The sequence below is a fragment of the Camelus ferus genome, chromosome 2, assembly GCF_009834535.1.
Source record: "Camelus ferus isolate YT-003-E chromosome 2, BCGSAC_Cfer_1.0, whole genome shotgun sequence".
In the NCBI taxonomy this organism is placed as follows: Eukaryota; Metazoa; Chordata; class Mammalia; order Artiodactyla; family Camelidae; genus Camelus; species Camelus ferus.
This window is the reverse complement of record NC_045697.1, coordinates 53,574,810-53,597,735: the sequence shown is the minus strand read 5'-3', so window position 1 is coordinate 53,597,735 and position 22,926 is coordinate 53,574,810. Positions and strand designations below refer to the sequence as shown.

Here is a 22,926-nt window from a genome sequence, read left to right as displayed (position 1 = left end):
AATAGCGTGGCAAGGTATTATCTAGTGAGCCAGGGAATACATATCTTTTTCCGTACCTTTATTTTAGATACTGGTTTATTATCTCCCACAATAACACTCATTACAGCTTGCTTGCAGCTATAACCTGGTTGGTATGAAAAGCATATTCAGAATCCTGAAGCGAAATTTTAGGCTTAAGATACCCATCTTACCCTAAACATATCAGGGCCTGTCCTGGGAACACCATTTAACCTGCTATCTTCTACAGAGATTATGCTCCTTTACCTACAACCTAAGCAAATAAGGATCTGTCTCTTCACTCCCTATTGATAAAGATTCTTAAATATGATATTCTTACTGTGTTTACCTATTATTCTGTTTTGTTTCTCTATATCGTTTTCTTCCAATATTTCTGGCAGGCCATATTTATTCTTTGAGGACATTGGAATATGGTATACGGTTTTCTTTCTTAAAACATCCTGATATCATGGTCATAAAGAACCAATTCAACATTTGGGGTTCTAGTTTTATGATTTCTACTTTACGTTGACGACTCTCAATTATTTCTAATGCTCTCTGCTGAGACTGAAACCTTGTATTACTCAGATGATTTCTAGAAACCTCCACCTGAAAATCCCTTTAACTTCTGTAAGTAAATTTGAAATTTAACTCATATTGTCATCTCAAAAAAGTTTTTTCCACTAATTGTTTCCTAGCTCAGTAAAGGTCACTGCTATCCAAGAAGCCCCATCTGATTCCATGTCTTCCATAACACTTAACTTCTTACTGACCAAAGTTTGTCAGCAAGAATCTTCCCAAGAGTCCTCAGGAAAGCATCTTTATCATTCAAACAATTGTAGTAAATGTCTCTATTCATAATTCCATCATGCTTTTTAGGACGTCTCTGCAGCAGTCTCCCTAGTGATTTCCAAGACTCACATTTCCTGTCCCTTCATTCTTCTCCTTAAATATCAAAGTCAAGTCCAAAAAAAAAAAGTAATATCACTCCTAGGAGACCCCCGTGATTTTGAAAATAGATTTGGAGTAGCAAACTGAAGATAGCCAGCAGCGTATCTCTGTTATTAATCCTGCAAACTTTAAAGGAAAATCAGGCTTTTATTATAAGGTACAAAAAAGCCCTCCACCATAATAGACCTACCTTAGGTAACGGTTTGGCAGGCTTACAATGCAGTCCTCCTACAAACTCAAAATTAGGTAAGTACGGACGAGGAAATTCAAAATCCCAGTATGTTCGGATTAGCCAAATTTCTGCTTTCCCCATAGTCTCACACAATGTAGTGGGTCTTCCTGGAGAAAATGAAGAAAGTTGGCTGGGGGTTATTAGCGTATATATATGTTTGCTGTGGAAAAATTATACCAGTGATTTTTCCAATGTGCTATTAAGGAAAAAAATAAATCTAGGTTCTGTAGATGACTTATCACACCTAGATGTTAAAAGAAATGGGAGTTTAAAGTAATAAGGAAGGAAGAAGGAAGAAAAGAAGGAAGATAGAGAATGGGTAGTAAAAGAACAGTAATGTGTAAAATAAAAATAAATTCAATAAAATAAATTCAATAAAATCTAATAAAAATAGTTGTACAAAATAAATTTAATGAAAAATTTAACCACAACTCCAAGTACTGATGAGTTTAATATCAATTGTTTCTTTCCAATTAAATGGCACATGACAGATTAGCCCCATCATATGAATACCAAATCAACTCTCAATATTTTTCTCTTTTCCAGTCAGGACTATATTTCTCCCTTCTAGTTTATTATACATTCTGAATCTCACCAGTATCAGTTTACCTTATCTTCCTGAGTCAAATCCCTTCAATTCAATTGATTTACCATTATTTTCTCAGCAGGAATTCCCTGAATACTTTATACCCAATACAGCCCCCTTTGGAATTTGAAGTATACACATATGCATTATCAATATCACACACTTATTTTAGTGTTACCTTTAAAAGATGTTTTTTGAAAGGGACGGACTCTAAGTATTCATTTTAGGAGACTGTGGAGAAGAAGTATTACTTGCAAATGACCAAGTCATTCATTTTTATGCACAGAAAACATGTTTTGCAACTAAGTAAAGAGAAATGCAGATGAGATTTCTCCTTTTTAAGGATTATATTCAAATTGATGATCACATATATCCCAGATTCGATAGCCTTTTTTTTAGAATCATTACTACTTTGTAGTGTTTGAACCTATTAGTCTGAGGTTATGGAGTCAATGCTTTAATGTGATAATAAAGAAGCATTATCCAAGGACACTCACTTGAAATTGCCAGAGATTGGATGAGAACACTAACTCACAGTTTCCCTACCAATATGTCTGTGTTCTTTGGATGTCTTGCTCCATGTATATGACATTCTCCTGCCTTGATTACTGACTCCTTAGGTGGAATTATTTTGCATAACCTGTAGACCACATTTTAAGAAAGACCTAAAGTATTCACTAAAATTATGTGAATGTATCAAGTTATGCACAGTATCAAGTAGAAAGCCAATTAAATGTGAAGAGAATGAAATTGAGCAAAACTATGCAAGTTGTTAAATAATTTTATAAGACATTTCAAATGTTATACTGAAGACTTATAAAACAGAAAATAGGGAATTAAAATTTACCACCAATCTTTTTCCTATAGTTATATCATTACACAAAATGAATCATGAACACAGTGGAGATTATATAAATAACATAAAATGGATAAATGACTATTAAATTTGAATTGCCATGTAAATATTGTTATTGCTTGAATCTATTATTTCAATCCTACATGATGAGTCTACAGAGATACCTTTTAATTTCAAAGAATTCTTAGAGGTAGCCTGAATTTATGGCAAAATGCCTTAATGTAGGTGAGAGCGAATTTCAGTGGAGGACAGTTACCAATCTCCCAGTAGTAAGTCATGCTGGCTTTAGATATCAATCTGTAGATAATTTTTCTAGGCTCCCTAGATTTTTCATTTCTTTTAAAGGCATGTGAGAAAAATAATATATATAATTTCTGTATCACTTTTTAAAAATCAACACTTTACTTTTTTAGAGCAATTTTTGGATCACAATAAAATTGAGGAGCAAGTGGAGATACTTCTCATATACCCTTGTCTTCACGCATGCATAGACTCTACCATTATCAACACCCCTCAACAGAGTGGTATGTTTGTTACAACTGATGAACGTACCCTGAGACATTATAATCACCCAAAGTCCATAGTTTACATCATAATTAGCTCCTGATGTAAATTCTGTGGGTTTGGACAAATAATAAAGATATGTATCCATCATGATAGAGTAGTTTCACTGCCCGAGAATTCTTCCGTGCTCTGCCTGTTAATCCCCCACTCCTATCTCACCCCTGGCAACCATAGATTTTTTTTGTCTCTATAGTTTTGCCTTTTCCAGAATGTCATATAATTTGAATCATACCTTTTCAAATTGGATTCTTTCACTTAGTAATATGCATTTAAGTTTCCTCCATGGTTCCATGTCTTTTCATAGCTTGATAACTTTTTTGGTGTGTGCTGAATAATATTCTATCGTCTGGATCTACCACAGTTTATCCATTCACCTACTGAAGGGCATCTTGGTTGCTTCCAAGTAGTGGTAATTATGAATAAAGCATCTATAACATCCGTGTACAAGTTTCTGTGTGAACATAAGTTTTTCAGCTCCTTTGGGTAAATTTCAAGAAGTGTGATACTATGGTAAGTTTATGCTTGCTTTTACAAGAAACCATCAAAGTGTCTCCCAAAGTGGCTGTCCCACTATCAATAAGGAGAGTTCCTGTTCCACAACTTGCCACTGTTTGATGTTGCCAGTGGTCTGCATTTTGGCCATTCTAATAGATATGTACTGGTGTCTCACTGCATGCTTTTTTTTTAATTGAAGTACAATTACAATATGTCAGTCTCTGGTGTACAGCACAATGTCCCAGTCATATGTATATATACATATATTTGTTTTCATATTTTTTTCCATTAAAGGTTATTACAAGATATTGAACATAGTTCCCTGTGCTATATGAAACTTTTAAAATCTTTTATATATAGTGGCTAAGATTTGTAAATCTCAAAATTCCAAGTTTATCCCCTCCCACACCCTTTCCCCAGTGACCATAATATTGTTTAGTAAGTCTGCAAGTCTGTTTCTGTTTTGTAGATGAGTTCATTGTGTCCTTTTTGTTTAGATTCCACTTGTGTTTTAATTCGCATTTTCCTCATGACAGATCACGTGGAGCACTTTTTACACGCTTATTTGCTGATTTGCCGACTATGTATCTTCTTTGTGCCATATCTGTTATTGTCTTTGGTCCACTTTCTAATGAGTTTCATGATTTCTTCTCTTTGAGTTTTAAGTGTTTTTAAAAACATTTTGGATGACAGTTGTCTATCAGACACATCTTTTGTAAATATTGTCTCCCAGGTGTGTCTTGTCGTTTCATTCTCTTGACAGTCTTTCACAGAACAGAATACTTTCTGTATATTGTTGGATTCAGTTTTCGAGCATTTCATTGAGAACTTGTACATCTATGTTTTTGAGAAATATTTATCTATAGCTTTTTCCCTGGTAGTGTCTTTGTCTGGTTTTGGCCTTTGGGTACTGTTATCCTCATGGAATGAGTTAGAAATTATTCCCTCTGTTTCTATCCTCTAAAAACAGCTATGAAGTATCAGTATAATTTTCATCTTTGAATTCATTTCTGTTACAGTTTTTTTTTAATCTCTTCTTCTTTTTTGATTTTTCTTAGGATTTGCAAATCTCTGCTTCCACAGTCCATCTTTTCTTACATGAGGTCTACTTTATCGATTAGAGCCTTTAGCATATTAATCAGAATTGTCTTAAATCCTTGTCTTGATAATTACAATATTCTTGCTGTCTCTGGCTCTGATGATTGTTCTGTCTATTCAAAATATATTTTTGTCTTTTGGTATGTCTTGTAATTTTTTCTTGATAGCCAAACATGACGTATTGATTAAAAATTATTGTAAATAGGCTTTTTTAATGTGGGGATTAGTTGTTGAGGGGGAGGCACTCTCTAGTCCTAAGATTGGTCTCAGTGTTTTACCGAGTCTGTGCCTCTAGACTGTGAACTTCACAACTATTTCTAATTTTTCCCCCATTTTACATGGGGAAAGAGGGTCTGGAGATGGGTATATTCCTTTCCCCATGTGGTAATCTGGGGGGCCTGGAATTGTATTTTTCTTTCTCCAGATCAGTTAGGCTCTGATAATACCCCAGCACATTATGCTCTGATTAACTGGTTTCCCCTGGCAGCCCACCTTGCTAAGAAGAACAGAATACTCTGGCTTATTTAAAAATGATTCCTTTCCCCCTCCTCTAACTGGAAGCAAAGGATTTTTCTTTGATATTTACTGCACAAAAATTGTTTGAGCTCCTGGAGGTAAATCTTACAATACTGTGGGGACCCCGCTGTGACTGGGTCCCACTGGATTTTTCTAACTTTCAGATTTGTCCACACTGAACCTCCAGTAATTCATCAATTACAGTTCAGATGTTCCTACTCAGACACTGGTTCCTGAGATTATTTCCACTTGAGTCTCTGCTTTTGAGTATCTGTTCAGATAAGCTGAGACTCTCTGTATATTTCCAAAGAATATACAGATATATCAGTAGAATGAATGTGAGAGTTTGATCATTATGATGGATACAAAGGAATATGAAATAGCAACTGCAATTTCTGTGCATGAATAAAAGAAAATATAATTAAAAGTATACTTTGGCTTACAATTTTTGAATAACTGTCAGGCTTGTGTAAACTAGTTATGATTAGAATGATAAAGTCTTATAGAAACTCATTATAGAAAAATAGAGCCATCATGTTCATTGACAGGAAAATCAAAATTTATAAAGGCGCCCATTCTCTCCAGATAAATCTACAGACTCTTTATAATTCCTTTTAAAATATCAAAATCCCAAGTTTCATGAAACAACAATTTTTATAGAATTTTAAATTTAATTTTAAAATCTACACAGAAGAGCAAAGAGCTAAGAATAATCAAGGTACACTAAAAGAGATACAAGGGGAGAGGATATTATCCTTCCAGATACTAAGAACCAGTTTTTGCAAGATAGTCAAAAAACCTATCCCTGATGTATCGCTACCTCAACAACAACGATTCAATATTTGTCCATGGACAATGTGTGTTTGTGCAAGCCTTGGGCTGCAGGTAGGAGACTGTGAAATCTGGGTGCAGTCCAAGACAGAGGAAAGAACTTTTGAGAAGGCAGGCTTGCAACCAGATGAGTGACTTGCAGACTGTGTTTCTAGCTGCAGACTTGGAAAAAACTTCTGTACCCTGAGAACTCAGCTACAGCTCATTTCTCTTTGTTCTGCCACCAACACCATAAGCCAAGGAACCCAGCAGGAGTCATGCTGCCTGCATGTCGAGTAATAAGCATGCAGACCTCAGTCCCAGCTGTGGACCCTGAAGTGGCCCATGAACTTACCCTAGCCCCTGTGGGAGCCCCCAGAGGCAAGCTTGCCAAACTCGGCTCCTGCTCCTCCCAACCACAGTGGGTGAACAATCCTGCTAACATGTGGACCCAGCAGAAGACACTCCAGGCTGTGTCCCCAGAGACCCTGATGGTCTCCCTACTTAGTTCCAACCTCAACACAGTTACAGTCCACTAGCGGACCTGCCTGCCCAGGGTCCCAGCAGAAGACATTCCTGTCTGTGGTGTCAGAGATCCTGAGGGTCCTACACTCAGCTCCAGCCCCTCCCAGCTACAGATCATGGATTGTAATTTTGGATGAATGGGTGAAGAAGATGTGGTATACACATACAAGGGAATATTATTCAGCCATAAGAAAGCAGGAAATCTTGCCATTTGTGACAAAATGAATGAAACTTATGCTACGTGAAATAAGCCAGACAGAGAAAAACAGATACTGTATGAGCTCACTTAAATGTAGAATATTAAAAAAAAAGCCAAACTCATAAAAACAGTGGATTGGTGGTTGCCAGGGACTGGAGGGTGGGGAAATTAGGCTGATGTTGGTCAGAGGTACAAACTGTAGATGACTACGTCATTAGATGAGTAAGTTATGGGTATCTAATATTCAGCATGGTGACTCTGATTGACAATAATGTATTATATACTTGAAGGTTGCTAAGAGTAAATACTAAATGTTCTCACCACAAAAAAAGTAAGCATGTGAGGTGATGGATGTGCTAACATTATTGTAGTAAACATTTCGCTATATATACATGTGTTTTAAGTCATCAACTGTATACTTAAAACTTATGCAAAGTTATATGTCAATTACATCTTAATAAAGCTAAAAATAGAACAAATAAAGAAGAAAGCAAGTAAAATAATGAATAGAAGCAAAACCTTAAGTAATGAAATTTCTGAAAGACCGAGTAAGCATTGCAGATAAGCAGGGAAAAGAAGCCTTGAATAAATAGTAGTGACACAACTCATTATCCCTGGGCAAGAGTAGGGAGAAAGAGAGGAGAGGAGAGAGGTAGAGACAAGGCAGGGAAGAAGGAAGAAGGGTGAACAGTTAAACAGAAAAGAAACTGAGCCTAAACTACAACATACACAAAAATAAAATATTTAGTAGATTAAAACCTTCAAAGGAAAAACTGAAACATAGCCTCTTGGAAGACAATGTGAAAGGAAATCTTTATGCTTTCATAGAAAGAAAGGATTTCCTCAAGTGCGTAAAGAAAGGAATAGCTAATTAATTTGACTCTATTAAGTTTAAAACCTGAAAGTCTTCATATGATACTTAAGAGAAAGAGAAGCACTTCATAAACTGTCAGGAAAATGTCTGAAATACATAAAACTGACAAAGGCTTGTCTAGAATATATATGGAATTTACTGAATCAGTAATGAAAACACAAGCAAACGCATTAGAAAAAAATGGACAGAAGACATGAGCAGGATATTCACTGAAAAATAAATGGAAACAGCCCATAAAATATGAAAAGTTACTCAATCTCGGTAATAATCAAAGAAATCTAAGTAAAACCTAAGATATAACTTCAGATCTGCCAGATTGATGGAACTTAAAAAATCCTTTCTTTGGGGTGTTGTAAAATTACAGCATGGTGATAGTCGCTGGACTTTTAAACATGCCGACTATCACGGTACTCTTAAAATGTGTGAGCTTTACGGTATGCCAATTACATCTCAATACAACTGCTAATAAAAGTCATTCAATGATACGCTAAGTGAGGGTGTGCTACAAAGAAGATTAAAATGCCCTGTTGGTTAAGGTAAAAATTTGTATAATTTTGGTTGGAATATAATTTTTTGAGAAAAGTCTAAAATTACCCAGTAGGGGGAAATATACGTGTGTGTGTGTGTGTGTGTATATGTACACACACACATATACACACAGACTCACACAAACTATATATATATATAGTTTATATCCTATTGATACTATTGGTCTTGTACAACAGAGGACGTATACAAGAAAGTTCATAATAGCAGCATTAAATTAAGAAGTTGTAAACAGCTAGTCGTCCATACACAGAATGTCATAGTGCTGTCACACAACAGAACACTGTCTATAGAGCTTTAGGAAAATAAAAAAGGAAATAAAGAAAGAAAACACTTGATTGCATCCTATAGAGTATCAGGCATAAGTAGCATATCTATGCCTATATTTGTAGACTATTAAAAAACTAAACAATGAAGTGTTGAGGAAATCATATACAATGGGAGACATAAAATTTTCAAGAAAATGTTCACCAAAGTCAGGGTGGTGGGCTCTACTGGAAGAAGGGTGTTTCTAAGATACTGGCAACAGTCTATTTCTCAACTTGGTTATAGGGCATACAGAAGTTTATTTTATTATTTCTTTCAACTGTATACTTACATTTTATTTGCTTCTTTTTGTTATATTTTCTAAAATCTGAAAGGACATGCATAATATTTTAAAATATATATAAAATATTTTTATGTAGGAATAAATTAGTTTAAAATTCCTAAGTCAACTGATGGGCTTAAAAAGACGTCTGTAATGCATATTATAGGGGAAAAAAAGGCTTTAAATTCCCTAAAATGCCAGGACAGTTGTAGGTCAATAGGATTAACAGCCCAAAAGAAAATGGAATACCTGCTGGTCACCCAAGAAAAGATCTGAGGATAAAAGCTAAATGGTTCAAAACATTTAGGAGGCATTGCGGCAGAGATTTAGGTACAGTAAATTTAGGGCAATTTTTTTTTGTAATACCAGAGCTGGAACAATCCAAGTATACCTTTCAGCACTAGACCAAAGTCCAACGATTTTTTATATCCATTCAATTGAATATTATTAGGTCAATATAAGGAATAATGTAGATCTTAAAATGTTGTGTGGAAAGATATCAAATCTACATTAAGTGATAAAAAAGAAGTAAAGATAAATATTTAGTCATTGTTACTACTGGTAAAAAAGAAAAACTATATATACTTATGTTTAATATTACATAGACAATATTTTGATGTAAAGAAAAGAAAAAGGAATAGTCTTACATAAGAGAAATGTGAAGCCAATTATCATTCACTATATATACTTTTGTTCCATTTGAATTTTTTAGCCATTTGTATTAGTTGTTTTTATTATGACATCAAGAATGAAATTATACTCATAATGCATTCAGAATTGCCCGTTAAAGAACATGAGAGAGTACAGGAATGAAACTCAATGAAAGTATTTACAGTAAAAGAAAAACCTGTTAAATGTAAGAGTTAAAAATTTGCCATAGACCCTGAGACTACATTTGTTTCATAATATGTATACATGCAGAATTTTTTACCTTTCCTCTAATTATGCATAATATGACAAATGTCCTAGAAAGTTATTGATTGGAGTTAGGGAAGCGTCTCTAATTATCAGAGTATATTTCTAATTCTGTATCTTGCATTTATTTCTGAGCGTAGAACTGAGGCCAAGGTCCTGGTCTTTTTAACCTAAAATCCATAGAGTAAGACACTGCCTACACTCAGAAAGTTCTTACTGGTTGTTAAATTATGTATTGTGAAACCAGTGCAGTGTAAATTTAAAACCACGTGTAAAGCTAAGGATTTTTAAAGTGGGTTTTTTGAACATTAGTTCTGTGAAACAATGTATATATTGAAAATCAGTGTTATGGACTGACCTGTGTTCCTCTAACATTAATTGATTAAAGTCTGACTGGATTTGAAGATAGTCCTTTAAAGAGGTAATTAAAGTTAAATGAAGTCATAAGAATGGGCCCTAATCCAGTACAACAGATCTTACAAGAAGAGGAAGAGACACTAGGAATGTACAAGCCAGAGAGATCAACTTCCAGGGAAACTAGCCTTGACAACACCTTGGTTTTGGACTTTCAGCTTCCAGGACAATAAGAAAATTAATTTCTAGTGTTTATGCCCCCTGGTCTGTTAGCTGTAGCAGCCCTGGCAAACTAACGTATTAAGGATGGTAACTGAGTTAATATTTCCAATGAACACCCAATATGATCTTTTGTTTGCTAGTTCATCTTCATGACTCTCAAAAAATACTTGGAGTAAAAGCCCACTTCAGTTGATGGAATCAGATAAGAGCCGGATATGTGAAAAGTGCAAAGCAAAACCATTCTTTATTAGAAACGGCAAGCAACTAAAAATAGAATATACATAACTAGTGAAGCAAAAAATAAACTCTTTTTTAACACCTCAAGCTGGAAATGATTTTAAGTTTTCTATCTGATTTTTTTAGATTTTTGTATAATACTCCCACAAGAAGTCTAAAGCATCCTAAGAAACTTTTCAGGAAGAACAGCTATGATGAAGCAGTTTACGTCCAACTTAATGACGTTTCATCCCAGATTCATGAGCAAGATAGGAATAGAAGGTCCAACAGAAGAATGGTATCAATTTTGAATCTGATTATCCATGATTCTCAAAATTTGTAAAGCAATATTCAGACTAAATCATATACCAGCTTTGTTGTCCCATTGTTAATATAGCTCAAGTTTCAGTTTATTACTGGAATCAGGCAAAAGGATTATCTTTGTCTTTCAACATATGTTACCATCTTTCGACCAGTAAGAAATCAAACATCCTCCACTATAAAAACTCAGCGTACTAGACTTTTTTGTGATATCTTATATCCAACAAAAAAATCCATCTTCCACCGGATTGACATGTATTGGTGTATTTTATATTTCATTTTGTTTTGCTAACAATCTCTTAAGCGCTGAAGTACCCTCCAAAAGAGATGACAGTAGAGAAAGAGTAACCATGGCAACCCTTCCCAATTCGTTACTGAATAACAGTTCATGGCTATCACTCGTAGACTTTTATGTGGAAGTGCAAGTTTTAAAAATATGTTCCTTTCATTGTCCTAGACTTTTCTTCGACCTCCTTAGCTGCTGCTCTTAAGTACTTTAGAGTGAAAAGTAGAGTCTCTTACCCAATGCTTCACTGTAAAACTGGTCCCAAAACCGAATGTCATGATGCTGGAGCCAGAAGTCAAAGACAATGGAAAGCATTACATTTTTTATCCTTTCTGGAAAAGTCATTCTGTCTGTTAGTCCTGCCATGGCAACGGGCACATAGGAGGGTGGAGCCGGGAGTTTCCCACAGTATTTCTCCATCGTGCTACCCATGAAGAGCCTTAGCGTGTACATGAAAGGGACCTCTAGCAACTCAGCAATCAGCTCCCCACAGGGTATCATAGGGTCGATAATCATAACGTTGTAGTTGCTTTCCCGGAGCTTCTTCATGAGTGACTGATTGTAGACTACGCTCTCACACAGAAGTTTATAATCTCCAGTAACTTGAAAAAGAAAATCCTGCAGTTTTTTGGCTGACTGCCAGGCTGACAATGATGGCATGATGTTAACAGATAAGTCTAAAAAGGCATTTAGTGTATTTATAGCGGTCTCTGTGTCCTGGGACATGGGGATCACCTCGAAGTTCAGCTTGGAAGGCTTTTTGGAGTCAATGATGAAATTTTGTGGAGGCACCAACACAGTCACTTCGTGGCCTCTTTCTGTGAGTTCCTCCAGAGTAACCTTTAGATTGAGCCAATGACTCATGTCACAGGGCCACACCAGGACCTTCCCGCAGAATCCACAGCCAGCAAAGCAGAGCTGCAGCAGTAGAATTGCTGAAACCCATTTCTCAGACACCATGACAGCAATCCCCTCACACACTACTCTGCAGAGGTTGACTATGTGCTGGGCACAGAAGCAAAGTGGTACTTTAGATATCTATCAAGTTAAAAATTAACTTCTAGAGTTAGGCAATGACCCTTACACGCAGAGATGTTTGCCAGTGTTTTTAACTGGGCATAGCAATATACAATATTCGATATTTGTTCAGGAGGAGGTATAAAATATTTATGTATCTTGGAGGACATAATTGTAACTTTATTTTAGTTTGTTATTGCACCATTATAGTTTGTTTTAAATATGTTAAAGTATAAAACATATTTTTCATTGACAATTTTAAAATATGATAGAAGAACCCATTTAAGTAAGTCTAGTAAATGATAATAGGTTTAATAATACTGGACTTAATGATTAGTAATTTGGGGAAACAAAAATGTAGGTCCTATAATAAGGTTGGTCACATGTTAGTATGTGGATAAGACACACACGTCACATCATAATAGGGGGACTTTATTCAATATTATACAAAGGTAGAGCATTTCAGGGCCTCAGAAGACGGTGTCACTCCAATGTAAAGAAAATCAGACAAAGCTTCAGAATGGAGGGGACATTTCAGCTAAGTCCAGAAGTAAAGTTTACAAAAGATGGATTCTGAAGGTGAATGGACAAAAAGGAGAAAAAAATCAGTGATACATAAGTTATGGTCACTTAAGTATACAGTTATTAGTCCAGTGTGTATGGAGCAGAGGCTAACACAGAGCAGGGCAGAAAAGGAAAATATTGGTTAAAATAGGACACTTTGGAGAGTTTTGAATCTTATACTCTGGGTTCAGTTTTAATCTTCATGAAAAGGTGTCCATTCAAATTTTTAATTCAGGTTCAGGAAATGATTATTATGTCCTTTAATAAAACTATTTTGGCAACTAAATAGGATTTGAGTTGCAGAGAAAAAAGAATATGTAAGTGTTAAAAATTAAATATTAGGAAAGCAAGATCTGATGAGAGCCGCTGGGAGAATATAATATTGGTTTGTGACTGGAGGGCCCAGAAGGAGAGCCTTATGACTGATGAGAAGTGAGAGGTGACCAGTAGCTAACAAGGAAGTGCTCGGCTTATACTTTGAGCAACCAGAGTGTGACAATGACTCTAGCAAAATCATGAAACACTAAGGGAGAAGTAGCTATGGGAAGATTTTACGACCAGCAGTATGTACATTAATGACTACGTGTGCCTGTGAATCTCAAAGGAGGGGTAAAATTTAGAAGTAGAGGTTTTGTGTCCAATCATCCATCCATCTTTCAATCCAATTACAATTATTCTCCAAATCACTTGCTATGTCATACCTTCAACAAGCTGTTTAGCACTTAGTATAGGCCAGATTCTATATTATACACAGGGCATAAAGAGACTTGTAAGATACAGTTCCAATCCAAAGGGATTTCACAGATTATTACAGAAAATAAACCAGTTAAAAAATACTTATTCCACAAGTATAAGGAAGATGGATCTTAAGAAGGAGAGATGAACTGAAGAGGGGCAAAGCCCATGAAGGAGGTTGCGTGGTAGAGGAAGGGAATGATGAAATTATGAGTTAGCTAAGTCTTTAAGAGTCTTGCAGGTTGAAAATTATCACTTAGAAATAAAAGAGAATATTAACATATATGTGTTCTACGAAGTGTAACATAGTTATATCAAGGGGTTTATTCAGTTACAAAATTATATTCATTTCAATAATTTGAAAGAGCCGTATTGAAATTTCAAATCCGTTAAGAGTTTTTCTGTTTTGCTAAAATGAAAACCTAGAGTAGATTTGCTTAAAAGATGACAAGATAAATCCAGGATCAAAGATTGAGAGTGGTACTGTGTTGCATAATTAAGCTTTGCATAAGTTCTTACAGTAATTGGTAAAAAGCAGAGTCCAAAAGAGAGTCAGAAAATAGGAAGATAGGGCAGGAACATGAACCCACTAGAAGAAAACTGAGATAACGTTATAATCTTAGAGGGTGAAAGTTCTTTTATACAGGGTAAATAATCTTGAAGTGATTAAAAAAAAGACTGATAAATTTATCTATTCACTATGCCAAAGTTCATGAAATACCGTAAACAGTTTAAACAAAGCTAAAGAGCGAGCAAAGATATATAATACAGCTCAGAAATTGATTTCGCAATGTATGTGTTATTAGAGAGCTATTTCTAGCTATTTCGTTATGAGAAAACTAAGAGTTCAGGTTATGAGGAAAGATTTATTTGCATAAATTTAAAAGTATGGCATATTTTCACTTATGTCAAACTGAAACATTTAAAATTTTGGATAAAATATAAAATTAGGTCATTTTTTGATTTGGCAAGAAAGTGAAAAATCAGCAGAATCCCTAGACAAAGTCAAAGCAGGGATTCTGATGTTCAAGCTTGCCGTTTCTTTGGGAAATACACAGTAAAGTGGCAGGAGAGGGGAGAAGGAAAGTCTCAAGGCTTGTCTAAGACCCTACACCCACATAACATTCACATAATGCTAGATTTCCAAGATCTGGCCTCACTTCTACAAATGAGTTCCCTTACAGAGAAGTTTATAGCAAGGAAAACTTCTTGGCTTTGTGTGGATAAAAAAAATCTTCCCTTAGAATTCTTAATAAAGTCAACCTTCAAATTTTCTAATTTGATTTTCAGTTCAAATTAGAAAAGCTCTTTGAAGAAACTTTGACCCCAGCTTCAAAGGCTTCCCACAGGTAAAATTCCAGGGTAAATATTTTGCAAAGAAACAAGACCTCATGACTGAGAAACAGCGAAAGCAACAGAAATCAGAAATATTAACATAATGATTAGAAATATTATTACTGTTTGAGACAAAAAGTACAGTTATCTTGTACAATATTTTTAAGGGTATGAAAGAGAAGTCTGAAAATATGAGCAAGGAACAAGGGATTAAAAAGAATAATTGTGAAAATCTGTTAAAAAAGACAAAGAGAATTACTGGAAATTAAGAATTCAATACATGAAACTCAAAATTCGAGGGCTAGATTGAAGAGTAGATTAAGCACAACTGTAGAAATAAACAGTGACGCAAAAGAGAAATCTGAAGATGTTATTTAGAATTACATTCTGAATAAAAAGAAAAAAAACATGGAATAGGAAATATGATAGAATGATGAAGAGACATGGAGAATAGACTAAGATGTCTGATTCTAGCTACTGGTTTTGCCTACTTGATGCCTTTTCTCCAAGTCCTTTTTCACTCTTTAAAGCTTATGCCTTTTTCATGTAACCCAAACTGCCCAACTAAGCTCTTCATTTATGTTCTTTTAACAAAATTTTCCAATTATCTTAAATCTTTAAATAAATAATAATTTTAGACATAAAAAGTTGCAAAATAAGTATAAAGATTTTTGTATACCCTGCAGTAGTTATTACTATGAGTTTGCCTAATGGTGATTTTCTATTTCCATTACTCCTTCTGTAAATATTGTTTTTCACTGTAAAGGATTGCAAAAATATGTGCAAACATGTAATTAATGTATTTCACATAGTCTCATAGTATCTCCTGTCAGGATACTTGTTAATTACAAAGGGTAAAATCAGGAGAATCTTGGCAGACACCATCTTAACTCAGTGATTAAAACATGGTCACTAGTAATACCTTTCTATCTATAATAGGTACCTCTGATACACCACGCGGTGAGGGACACAAGATCGCCTCTGCAGTATTCTTATCCACGAAGCCTAATCTCACCTTAATCACCAGAGAACACCAGGAAAAAAAAAAAAAAGGGATATTCTAAAAAGTAACTAGCCAGTACTCTTCATGAATAAAAAACAGAAAGACTATGAAGTATTCTTTGGATAAATACCAGAAGTGGAATGGCTCAATCATGCAGTAATTCTATTCTTAATTTTTTGATGAATCACCATACTGTCCTTGGTGGCTGCACCAATTTACGTTCCTGCTAACAGTTGATGAGGATTCCCTTTTCTCTACATCCTCACCAGCACTTGTTATTTCTTCCCTCTTTGATAACAGCCATTCTAACAGGTGTGGGGTGATATCTCGTGGTTTTGATTTGCATTTGATAGTTAGTAATGTTGAGCATCTTTTCATGTGCCTGTTGGCCATCTGTATGTCTATTCAGCTTCTCTACCCATTTTTTAATTTGGCTGCTTTTTTGTTGTTACTGAGTTACATGAGTTCTTTATATACATTTTGGATATTAACTCTTTATCAGATATATGATTTGCAAATATCTTTTCCCATTATGTAAGTTGTCTTTTCATTTTGTTGGCATTTGCCTTTGCTATACAGAAGCTTTTTAGTTTAATGTAGTCCCACTTGTCTTATTTTTGCTTTTGTTTCCCTTGCCCGAGGAGACATATCCAGAAAAATATTTTTAATACCTATGCCAAAAAAGTATGTCTATGTTTCCTTCTAGGAGTTTTATAGTATGTTTTACATATAAGTCTTTAATCCATTTTGAATTGACTTTTGTGTATGATGTGAGATAGTGTTTTAGTTTTATTTTTTTGCATGTAGTTGTCCAGTATTTTAACACTCTTCATTGAAGAGAGTATCCTTTCTCCATTGAATGTTCTTTGCTCCTTTGTCAGTAATTAATTGTCTATATGTGTGTGGGTTTATTTCTGGCCTCTCACTTCTGTTCCATTGATTTATGTATCTGTTTTTCAGCCAATTCCATGCTGTTTTGATTATTTCAGTTTTGTGATATAATTCAAAATCAGGGTACGTGGTACTTCCAGCTTACTGAATTCTTCAGTGCCAGAATTTCTGTTTGGTTCTTTTTAGAGTTTAAATCTCCCATGTAAAGTATTCTTTCTGTTAATTAATTTAATAATTTAATTCCTGAGCTCACTGAATTGCCTTGCCGAATTTTCTTGTAGCTTGTTGAGGTTTTTAACTGCAGCTGTCAGATCTGTGACTTTAAGTTTGGTTTCTGGAGAATAGTCATTTTCTTAGTGGTACAATGTTACTGTGGCTCTTCATGATGCTTGATGAGTTGTTCCTCTGCTGGCACATTTGAAATAGCAAACACCTTTTTTCTTTAAGCAATTTTTTTTAACTTGATTCTAATGATTTGGCTGGTTAGAAATTAAAGGTCTTTCTACTGTTTTCCAGTAGATGACACTATAGCACAAGTTTTTGGTTTCTCTTACTCTACTATATTTGAGTAGGCATTTTCCACCCTCCACTAACTGTCAGAGCTGTTGCCTGGTGCCCTCCTTGCACTGCTTGTGCCTCTTGGGTCGCTGGAGCCTTGCTGCTGCTGGTGTCACTGGCTTCTCTGCCTGAGGTTCCAGGATGATGGGCACTTCTGCTGCTGTGTCTGGGGTCTCCTATGTCAGAGGGGCTTGGTTTGCACAGAGAGAGGGGGAAGATGGGGTGAAGTGGGGGTTACAGGTGCCTCTGCTATGCCTGGGGTTGCTGGGTTCACAGGCACTGCCACTGAAAGCAGGGGCCGGGGCTGGAGTTGTGGGTTCCTCCATGGCTGGAGGGACAGAGCCACAGGCCCAGCTCCTACTGCCACCCAGTTAGCTGGGGCTGCAAGTGCCTTGCTGCCAGGAGGCAGGAGTCAGTCCTGTGCACTGGCTTCCCTGCTGCTACCATGTTCTCTGCAGCTGAGTTGCTGGGATCACAGGCATCACCTCCACTCTTCCCTTGGTTACACCTCCTCTATGGAGTCCAGTCCGCTCACTTTTAGATGTACAGATGGTACATCTAGGAAGGGCATTAGCTGCAGAATCACTGAATAGAAAACTAGACCAGTGGTGGATGCTTGATGGATCACAAACTGAACATGAGTGACAACAAGATGATGTTACTTTTACAGTTAAAAAAAATTATAGAATGCATTAAGAAACCCGCCAAAAAAAAAGCCAAAGTTCAAAGAAAACAAAAATACTTACTCAAAAAGATACATACTGATGTTCACAGCAGCATTATTTACAATAGCTAAGTTATGGAAGTGACCTAAGTGTCCATCAGCAGATGAATGGATAAAAAAGATGTGGTGTATGTATACAATGAAATATTACTCAAGCATAAAAGAGAATGAAAGTCTGCCACTTGCAAGAACGTGAATGGACCTAGAAGATATTATGCTTCAAGAAATGTCAGACAGAGAAAGGCAAATAAATACTCTAATTTATTACTTATATGTGGAATTTAAAAAAATAAAATGAATGTATCTTCAACAAAACAGGAATAGACTTACAGATACAGAGAACAAACTAGTGACTACCAGTGGGGAGGGGGAAGTGGGTAAGATACGGTTAGAGGATTAAGAGATATAACCTACTATGTATAAAATAAATAAGCAATAAGGATACATTGTACAGCACAGGGAAATAAAACCATTATTTTATAACTTTAAATGGGATATCATCTATAAATATTTCGAATCACTGTGTCATAAACCTGAAGCTAATATAATATTATTAATCAACTATATTTCAGTAAGAAAAAGAAAAACGGATGTAAATAAAAGGAATGAAAACTGAGTGGTGAGGTTATTCAGTCTGATAAGTATCTGAAAAGGTCTGGAGAGCAGCTATGTTAGGTAGGGATCCTAGAGGTTGATTGATGTGTTGGTTACAAAGGTGTATACACTTGATAACACAAATCACATTGTGTATGTACCTTTTTAAGAATCTGAAAACATATATATGTATGTAAAATAAGCAAGTACAAATAGTAAAAGTATAAATAGGTAATGAAAAAATGCATGCAAGCTAAAGGTAAAATTTTGAGTGTACTTCTTCAGGCAACTTTTATTATATCTAATCTGATTGTTGTTATAAATGTATATATAATTTACTAATGTGTAAATTGCATATTATTGAAACATTCTACTAGCTCCCTTAGGGGATCAAGGGTGTGTCAGATTATGTATCTGACAATACCTGGCAGATTGTCTTACATCACTGAATGTATTGAATTGTATTAAGTTAAATTGAAATGAGCTGAAGCAGAAGCAGAAAGGTACAGAATAAAGGGCACTGAGGTAGCATTTTTAAGAAAATGTCAATTAGCCCTTAGTAAAAAATAATAATGAGATAGCACTGCACATCAATAGCATGGTTACAATAAAAAAAAGAACAAAAAGAAAATACTAACTGGTGATGAGAATGGAGAACAGCTGGAAATGGCTGATGAGATTATTGACTGGCACAAGCCCTTGGAAAACTAGAATTTAGCAGCATCTTCTAAAGCTAAACATATACATGCCCTGCAACTTAGCAATTCCACTCTCATGTATACACCCCCTAGTATGGCACACATATATTCACCAAAAGACGTGTACATGAATGTTCATAGCAGTGTTTATCATAAATAGCCAAAACCAAGATAGTCTGCATGTCCACCAACAGTAGAATGGATAAGTAAAATGTATATTAATACATTAGACTCCGTATAGCTATGAGAATGAACACACTATACCTGCATGCAACAACTTGAACAAATATAAACATCATGACATTAAGCAGAAGGTGCAAAATACAGAAGAGCCATAATGCGTGGTTCATTTACACAGTTTAAATCAGGCAATTTAATCTGTGGTGTCAGAAGTCAAGAAAGTCGATCCATCAGACAGGAGTTGTAGGGACTGGTATGAAGAACAGTAAGGAGTTATGAGTGTAATAATGTTTTGCTTTTTGGTCTGGGTACTGGTTTGCATGGATGGGTTTATATCGCAAAACTGCAATGAGCTGTACAATTTATGATTTACGTTTAATCTCAAAAGAAAGGTTATACAGAATTTTAGAAATCTCACAGCACTGACTGCAGGAAAGTGATATGTAAGGAGGAATTAAAAGCTTACATGGAGACAGATTAACAGAGAGATCCAAGTTTTCTGGGAAAAGGATGAGAGGTTGGCAATTGGGATTAGAATGGGAGTGGGATACAGAAAAAGAAGCAAATAAACAAAATACTAGATCCAGAAAGGTAGCCAGGATCAAATGTAAAAATGTTGAGTAGTGCAGCTCAGTTCCAGGAAATTCGGGAAAGGGGAAGGTTTAGTTCTAAGGAATCCATCTACAATTTAGCAGTTGGGAAAGAGGGACCAACATGGAGCCCATGTGGTACTGACAGGTAAGAGTAGGCTACACTTGCACATAAATTAGTACTGGGCTTTCCTTTTCTCATCTGCAGTGTGCTGGGAAAGATGGAGACAAACCAGGAAACCAAAAGACACAGGCAAAATGAGGCCATCCAGTTTCCTTACCGAATTAACTATTTTCACTGCAACTTTCAAGCCCTTGGTCTTCCTATAGCTGCAGCAAAGGGTGGTCCCAAATCCTGCCCACATGAGAACTATCCTTTTGCTGTATGTACAGCAGATCTCCCTGAGGTTGGGGGAGAGATCCAGCTCAGGGCAATTTGAAGATATCACAGGACAATCAGCCAGGGAAAGATGAATAGAGTCACTCCTGGATATGAGTAACAATGACTGGCATATACCTAGACACGCTTGTTCCATTAGGAGTTAGATGCATATTTAAAATGGAATTGATCATCATTTTTATCTGCTTCATCCATAAACGATTTTCTCATTGATAAATACAACAGGATTTTTAAACAGTGCAATTAGATATTTCCTTGTTACTTACTTCTGTTTCCTTGAAAACAGATCTGTGTTATTTTTTTCTTTACCACAGTTAAATGTTATTTTTCTAATTTATTTTTCTCACAGAAATGAAGAATAGCTATTGAAAAGGGAACACAGAGATATTTGACATGTTATGAAATCTCTTTTGTTCAAAGATAATATCGAATACAAGGTATCTGCCCTGTTTCAGTATCAGTTTACGGTTAACAGGTGTTGCTAATACTTTAAGAATGTAATTGCAAACAAAAAACAGATTGGATTTTACCAATTCTTCTTGAAAATGTACTTCAATTTGAAATAGAATATTCAAGGTAGTTATTTGTTGTCTAACTATGTTTAGTAACATGAGGAGTGTAAAGGTTTTAAGTAAATAAGATATTTAATCTCTTAATAAGTGGGATTTCTGAAACTAGATTATTATTCTGTGAAAATGAGAAATCAGGAACATTCTGTTTCACAAAGCCTTTTTCACACATTATATAATTTGTCATGGCTTCCTTTGAGAGAGGAGATTTAGTATATCCCAGAGGTCATTTGTTTTCTATAGATATTTACTGACTACTCTATGTACCAGAGCCCTGTGGTAGTATAATTAGGGCATTGTCACTGCAGAGTTCTCATGTAGTTTGGTGTAAATGACAGTCAACATAAGTATAATCCTTCTCAGTTGCTACAGAATAGCCATACATATACTGTCATATGATCATCCTAGAGAATATAGTGAAATACAAAACAGAAACAGACTCACAGACATAATAAACAATCTATGGTTAAGGGGGAAAGGGATAAATTTGGGAGTTTGAGATTTGCAAAGGTTAACCACTATATATAAAAAATAGATTAAAAAAATTATTCTGTACAGCACAGGGAACCATATCCAATATCTTGTAATAACTTTTAATGAAAAAGAATATGAAAACAAATATATGTATATATATATATGCATGACTGGGTCACTTTGCTGTACACCAGAAATTGACACATTGTAACTGACTATACTTCAATTAAAAAATAGTAATACAGTGAAATAATTACCCCATTTTAAAGAGAAGGATGTACTGTGACTCGGAGTTTAAGTTATCTGCCTGAGATCACAGAATTAGCAAGTGGAACTTGAACGCAGAATCTCTTGTGCTTTGTGAGAACTTTCACTATTTTACTTTTTGCAGCTCCCTATTTAAGAAATATAGACTGCTATGTCATTCAAACCCGCAGTCGTTAGTGTGTGATACATATATGCTCAGTGATGATTATTATAGCACATATTTCAGATGTCTTGGGGAGTAATCATGTGAATAACATCTACATTTAAAGCTAAGTATGTTTTTGAGGCCTATGTAATTTGAAATCCAGGAAAAAATACAGTTACGTTACATGATAAAAAATACAAAACCACTGAATTTTGCCTTCAAAATTCTACCATATTTTCAAAGATATGTGCAGATTTTAATTAGCTTCTGTATGTTTCATTTATACGTGTGGTATGTTTAGTATCTTCCCTCTAAATCAGTTCTACAAAGATGTTTAAAAGTTTAAGTGATGGAACACTGGTTAAAGAGTATTCCAAAATCAAAAAAAAAAAGAAAAAAAAATTAGAGATCTTACTTGTGGAAGGTTAGATTAAGGTCGAGTTGCAATAAATCTTTATTGTAAATCCTTGCATAAATCCTGCTTCTATGGCTTAACACAGGTCTTTGCACTTGTTCTTATCTACACCTGAAATGCTTTTCCTCCAGGGATCCTGTTGGTTCTCACCCTCACTGCCCTCAGGTCTTTGTCTGAATGTCATCCTTTCATTTGGAAACTTCCCTTGCCACTCTATTTAAAGGTGTAACCCTACACTCAGAACTATCTGGTCTTATTTTACCATATAGCATATATCACATGCTTAACACTCTCCCCCTATTATATATTTTATATATTTATTTTATTCATTTGTCTCCTTTTTACTAGAATGTAAGCTCCATGAGGGTAGATAGAGATTTTGATGGATTTGGCTAATGCTTGCATTCCCAGTGCCTAAAAAAGAGGGAGGTATTTGGTTCGTATTTGGTAACTTTCCTACACAAGATGGGAGGAAAATAAGTGAAGGAAGAGAGGGAGGGAGGAAGGAAGGAAAAGAAACAGAAAGAGGGAGGGAAGGAGGGTCGGAGGAAGGCAGAAAGGTGAGCAAAAGAACTGTCATACTACCTTTGTAAGAAAGTAACACTGGCAGCATCA

The 22,926-nt window shown here is 35.4% G+C and overlaps 1 protein-coding gene across 3 annotated transcripts in view; it reads right to left on the bottom strand.

Moving 5' to 3' along the window:
- Window positions 1–22,926, bottom strand: part of LOC102519496 (UDP-glucuronosyltransferase 2A1) — a 48,628-nt gene that overhangs the window by 9,509 nt on the left and 16,193 nt on the right. For 2 of the 3 annotated variants that reach the window (XM_032458909.1, XM_032458899.1), the window contains one exon: window positions 1,139–1,287. In XM_032458909.1, the coding sequence (XP_032314800.1) occupies window positions 1,139–1,287 (149 nt within the window). Of the gene's footprint in view, window positions 1–1,138; window positions 1,288–11,388; window positions 12,154–22,926 lie in introns of those variants that run through there. The other variant, XM_006188664.3, reaches the window with a different exon arrangement.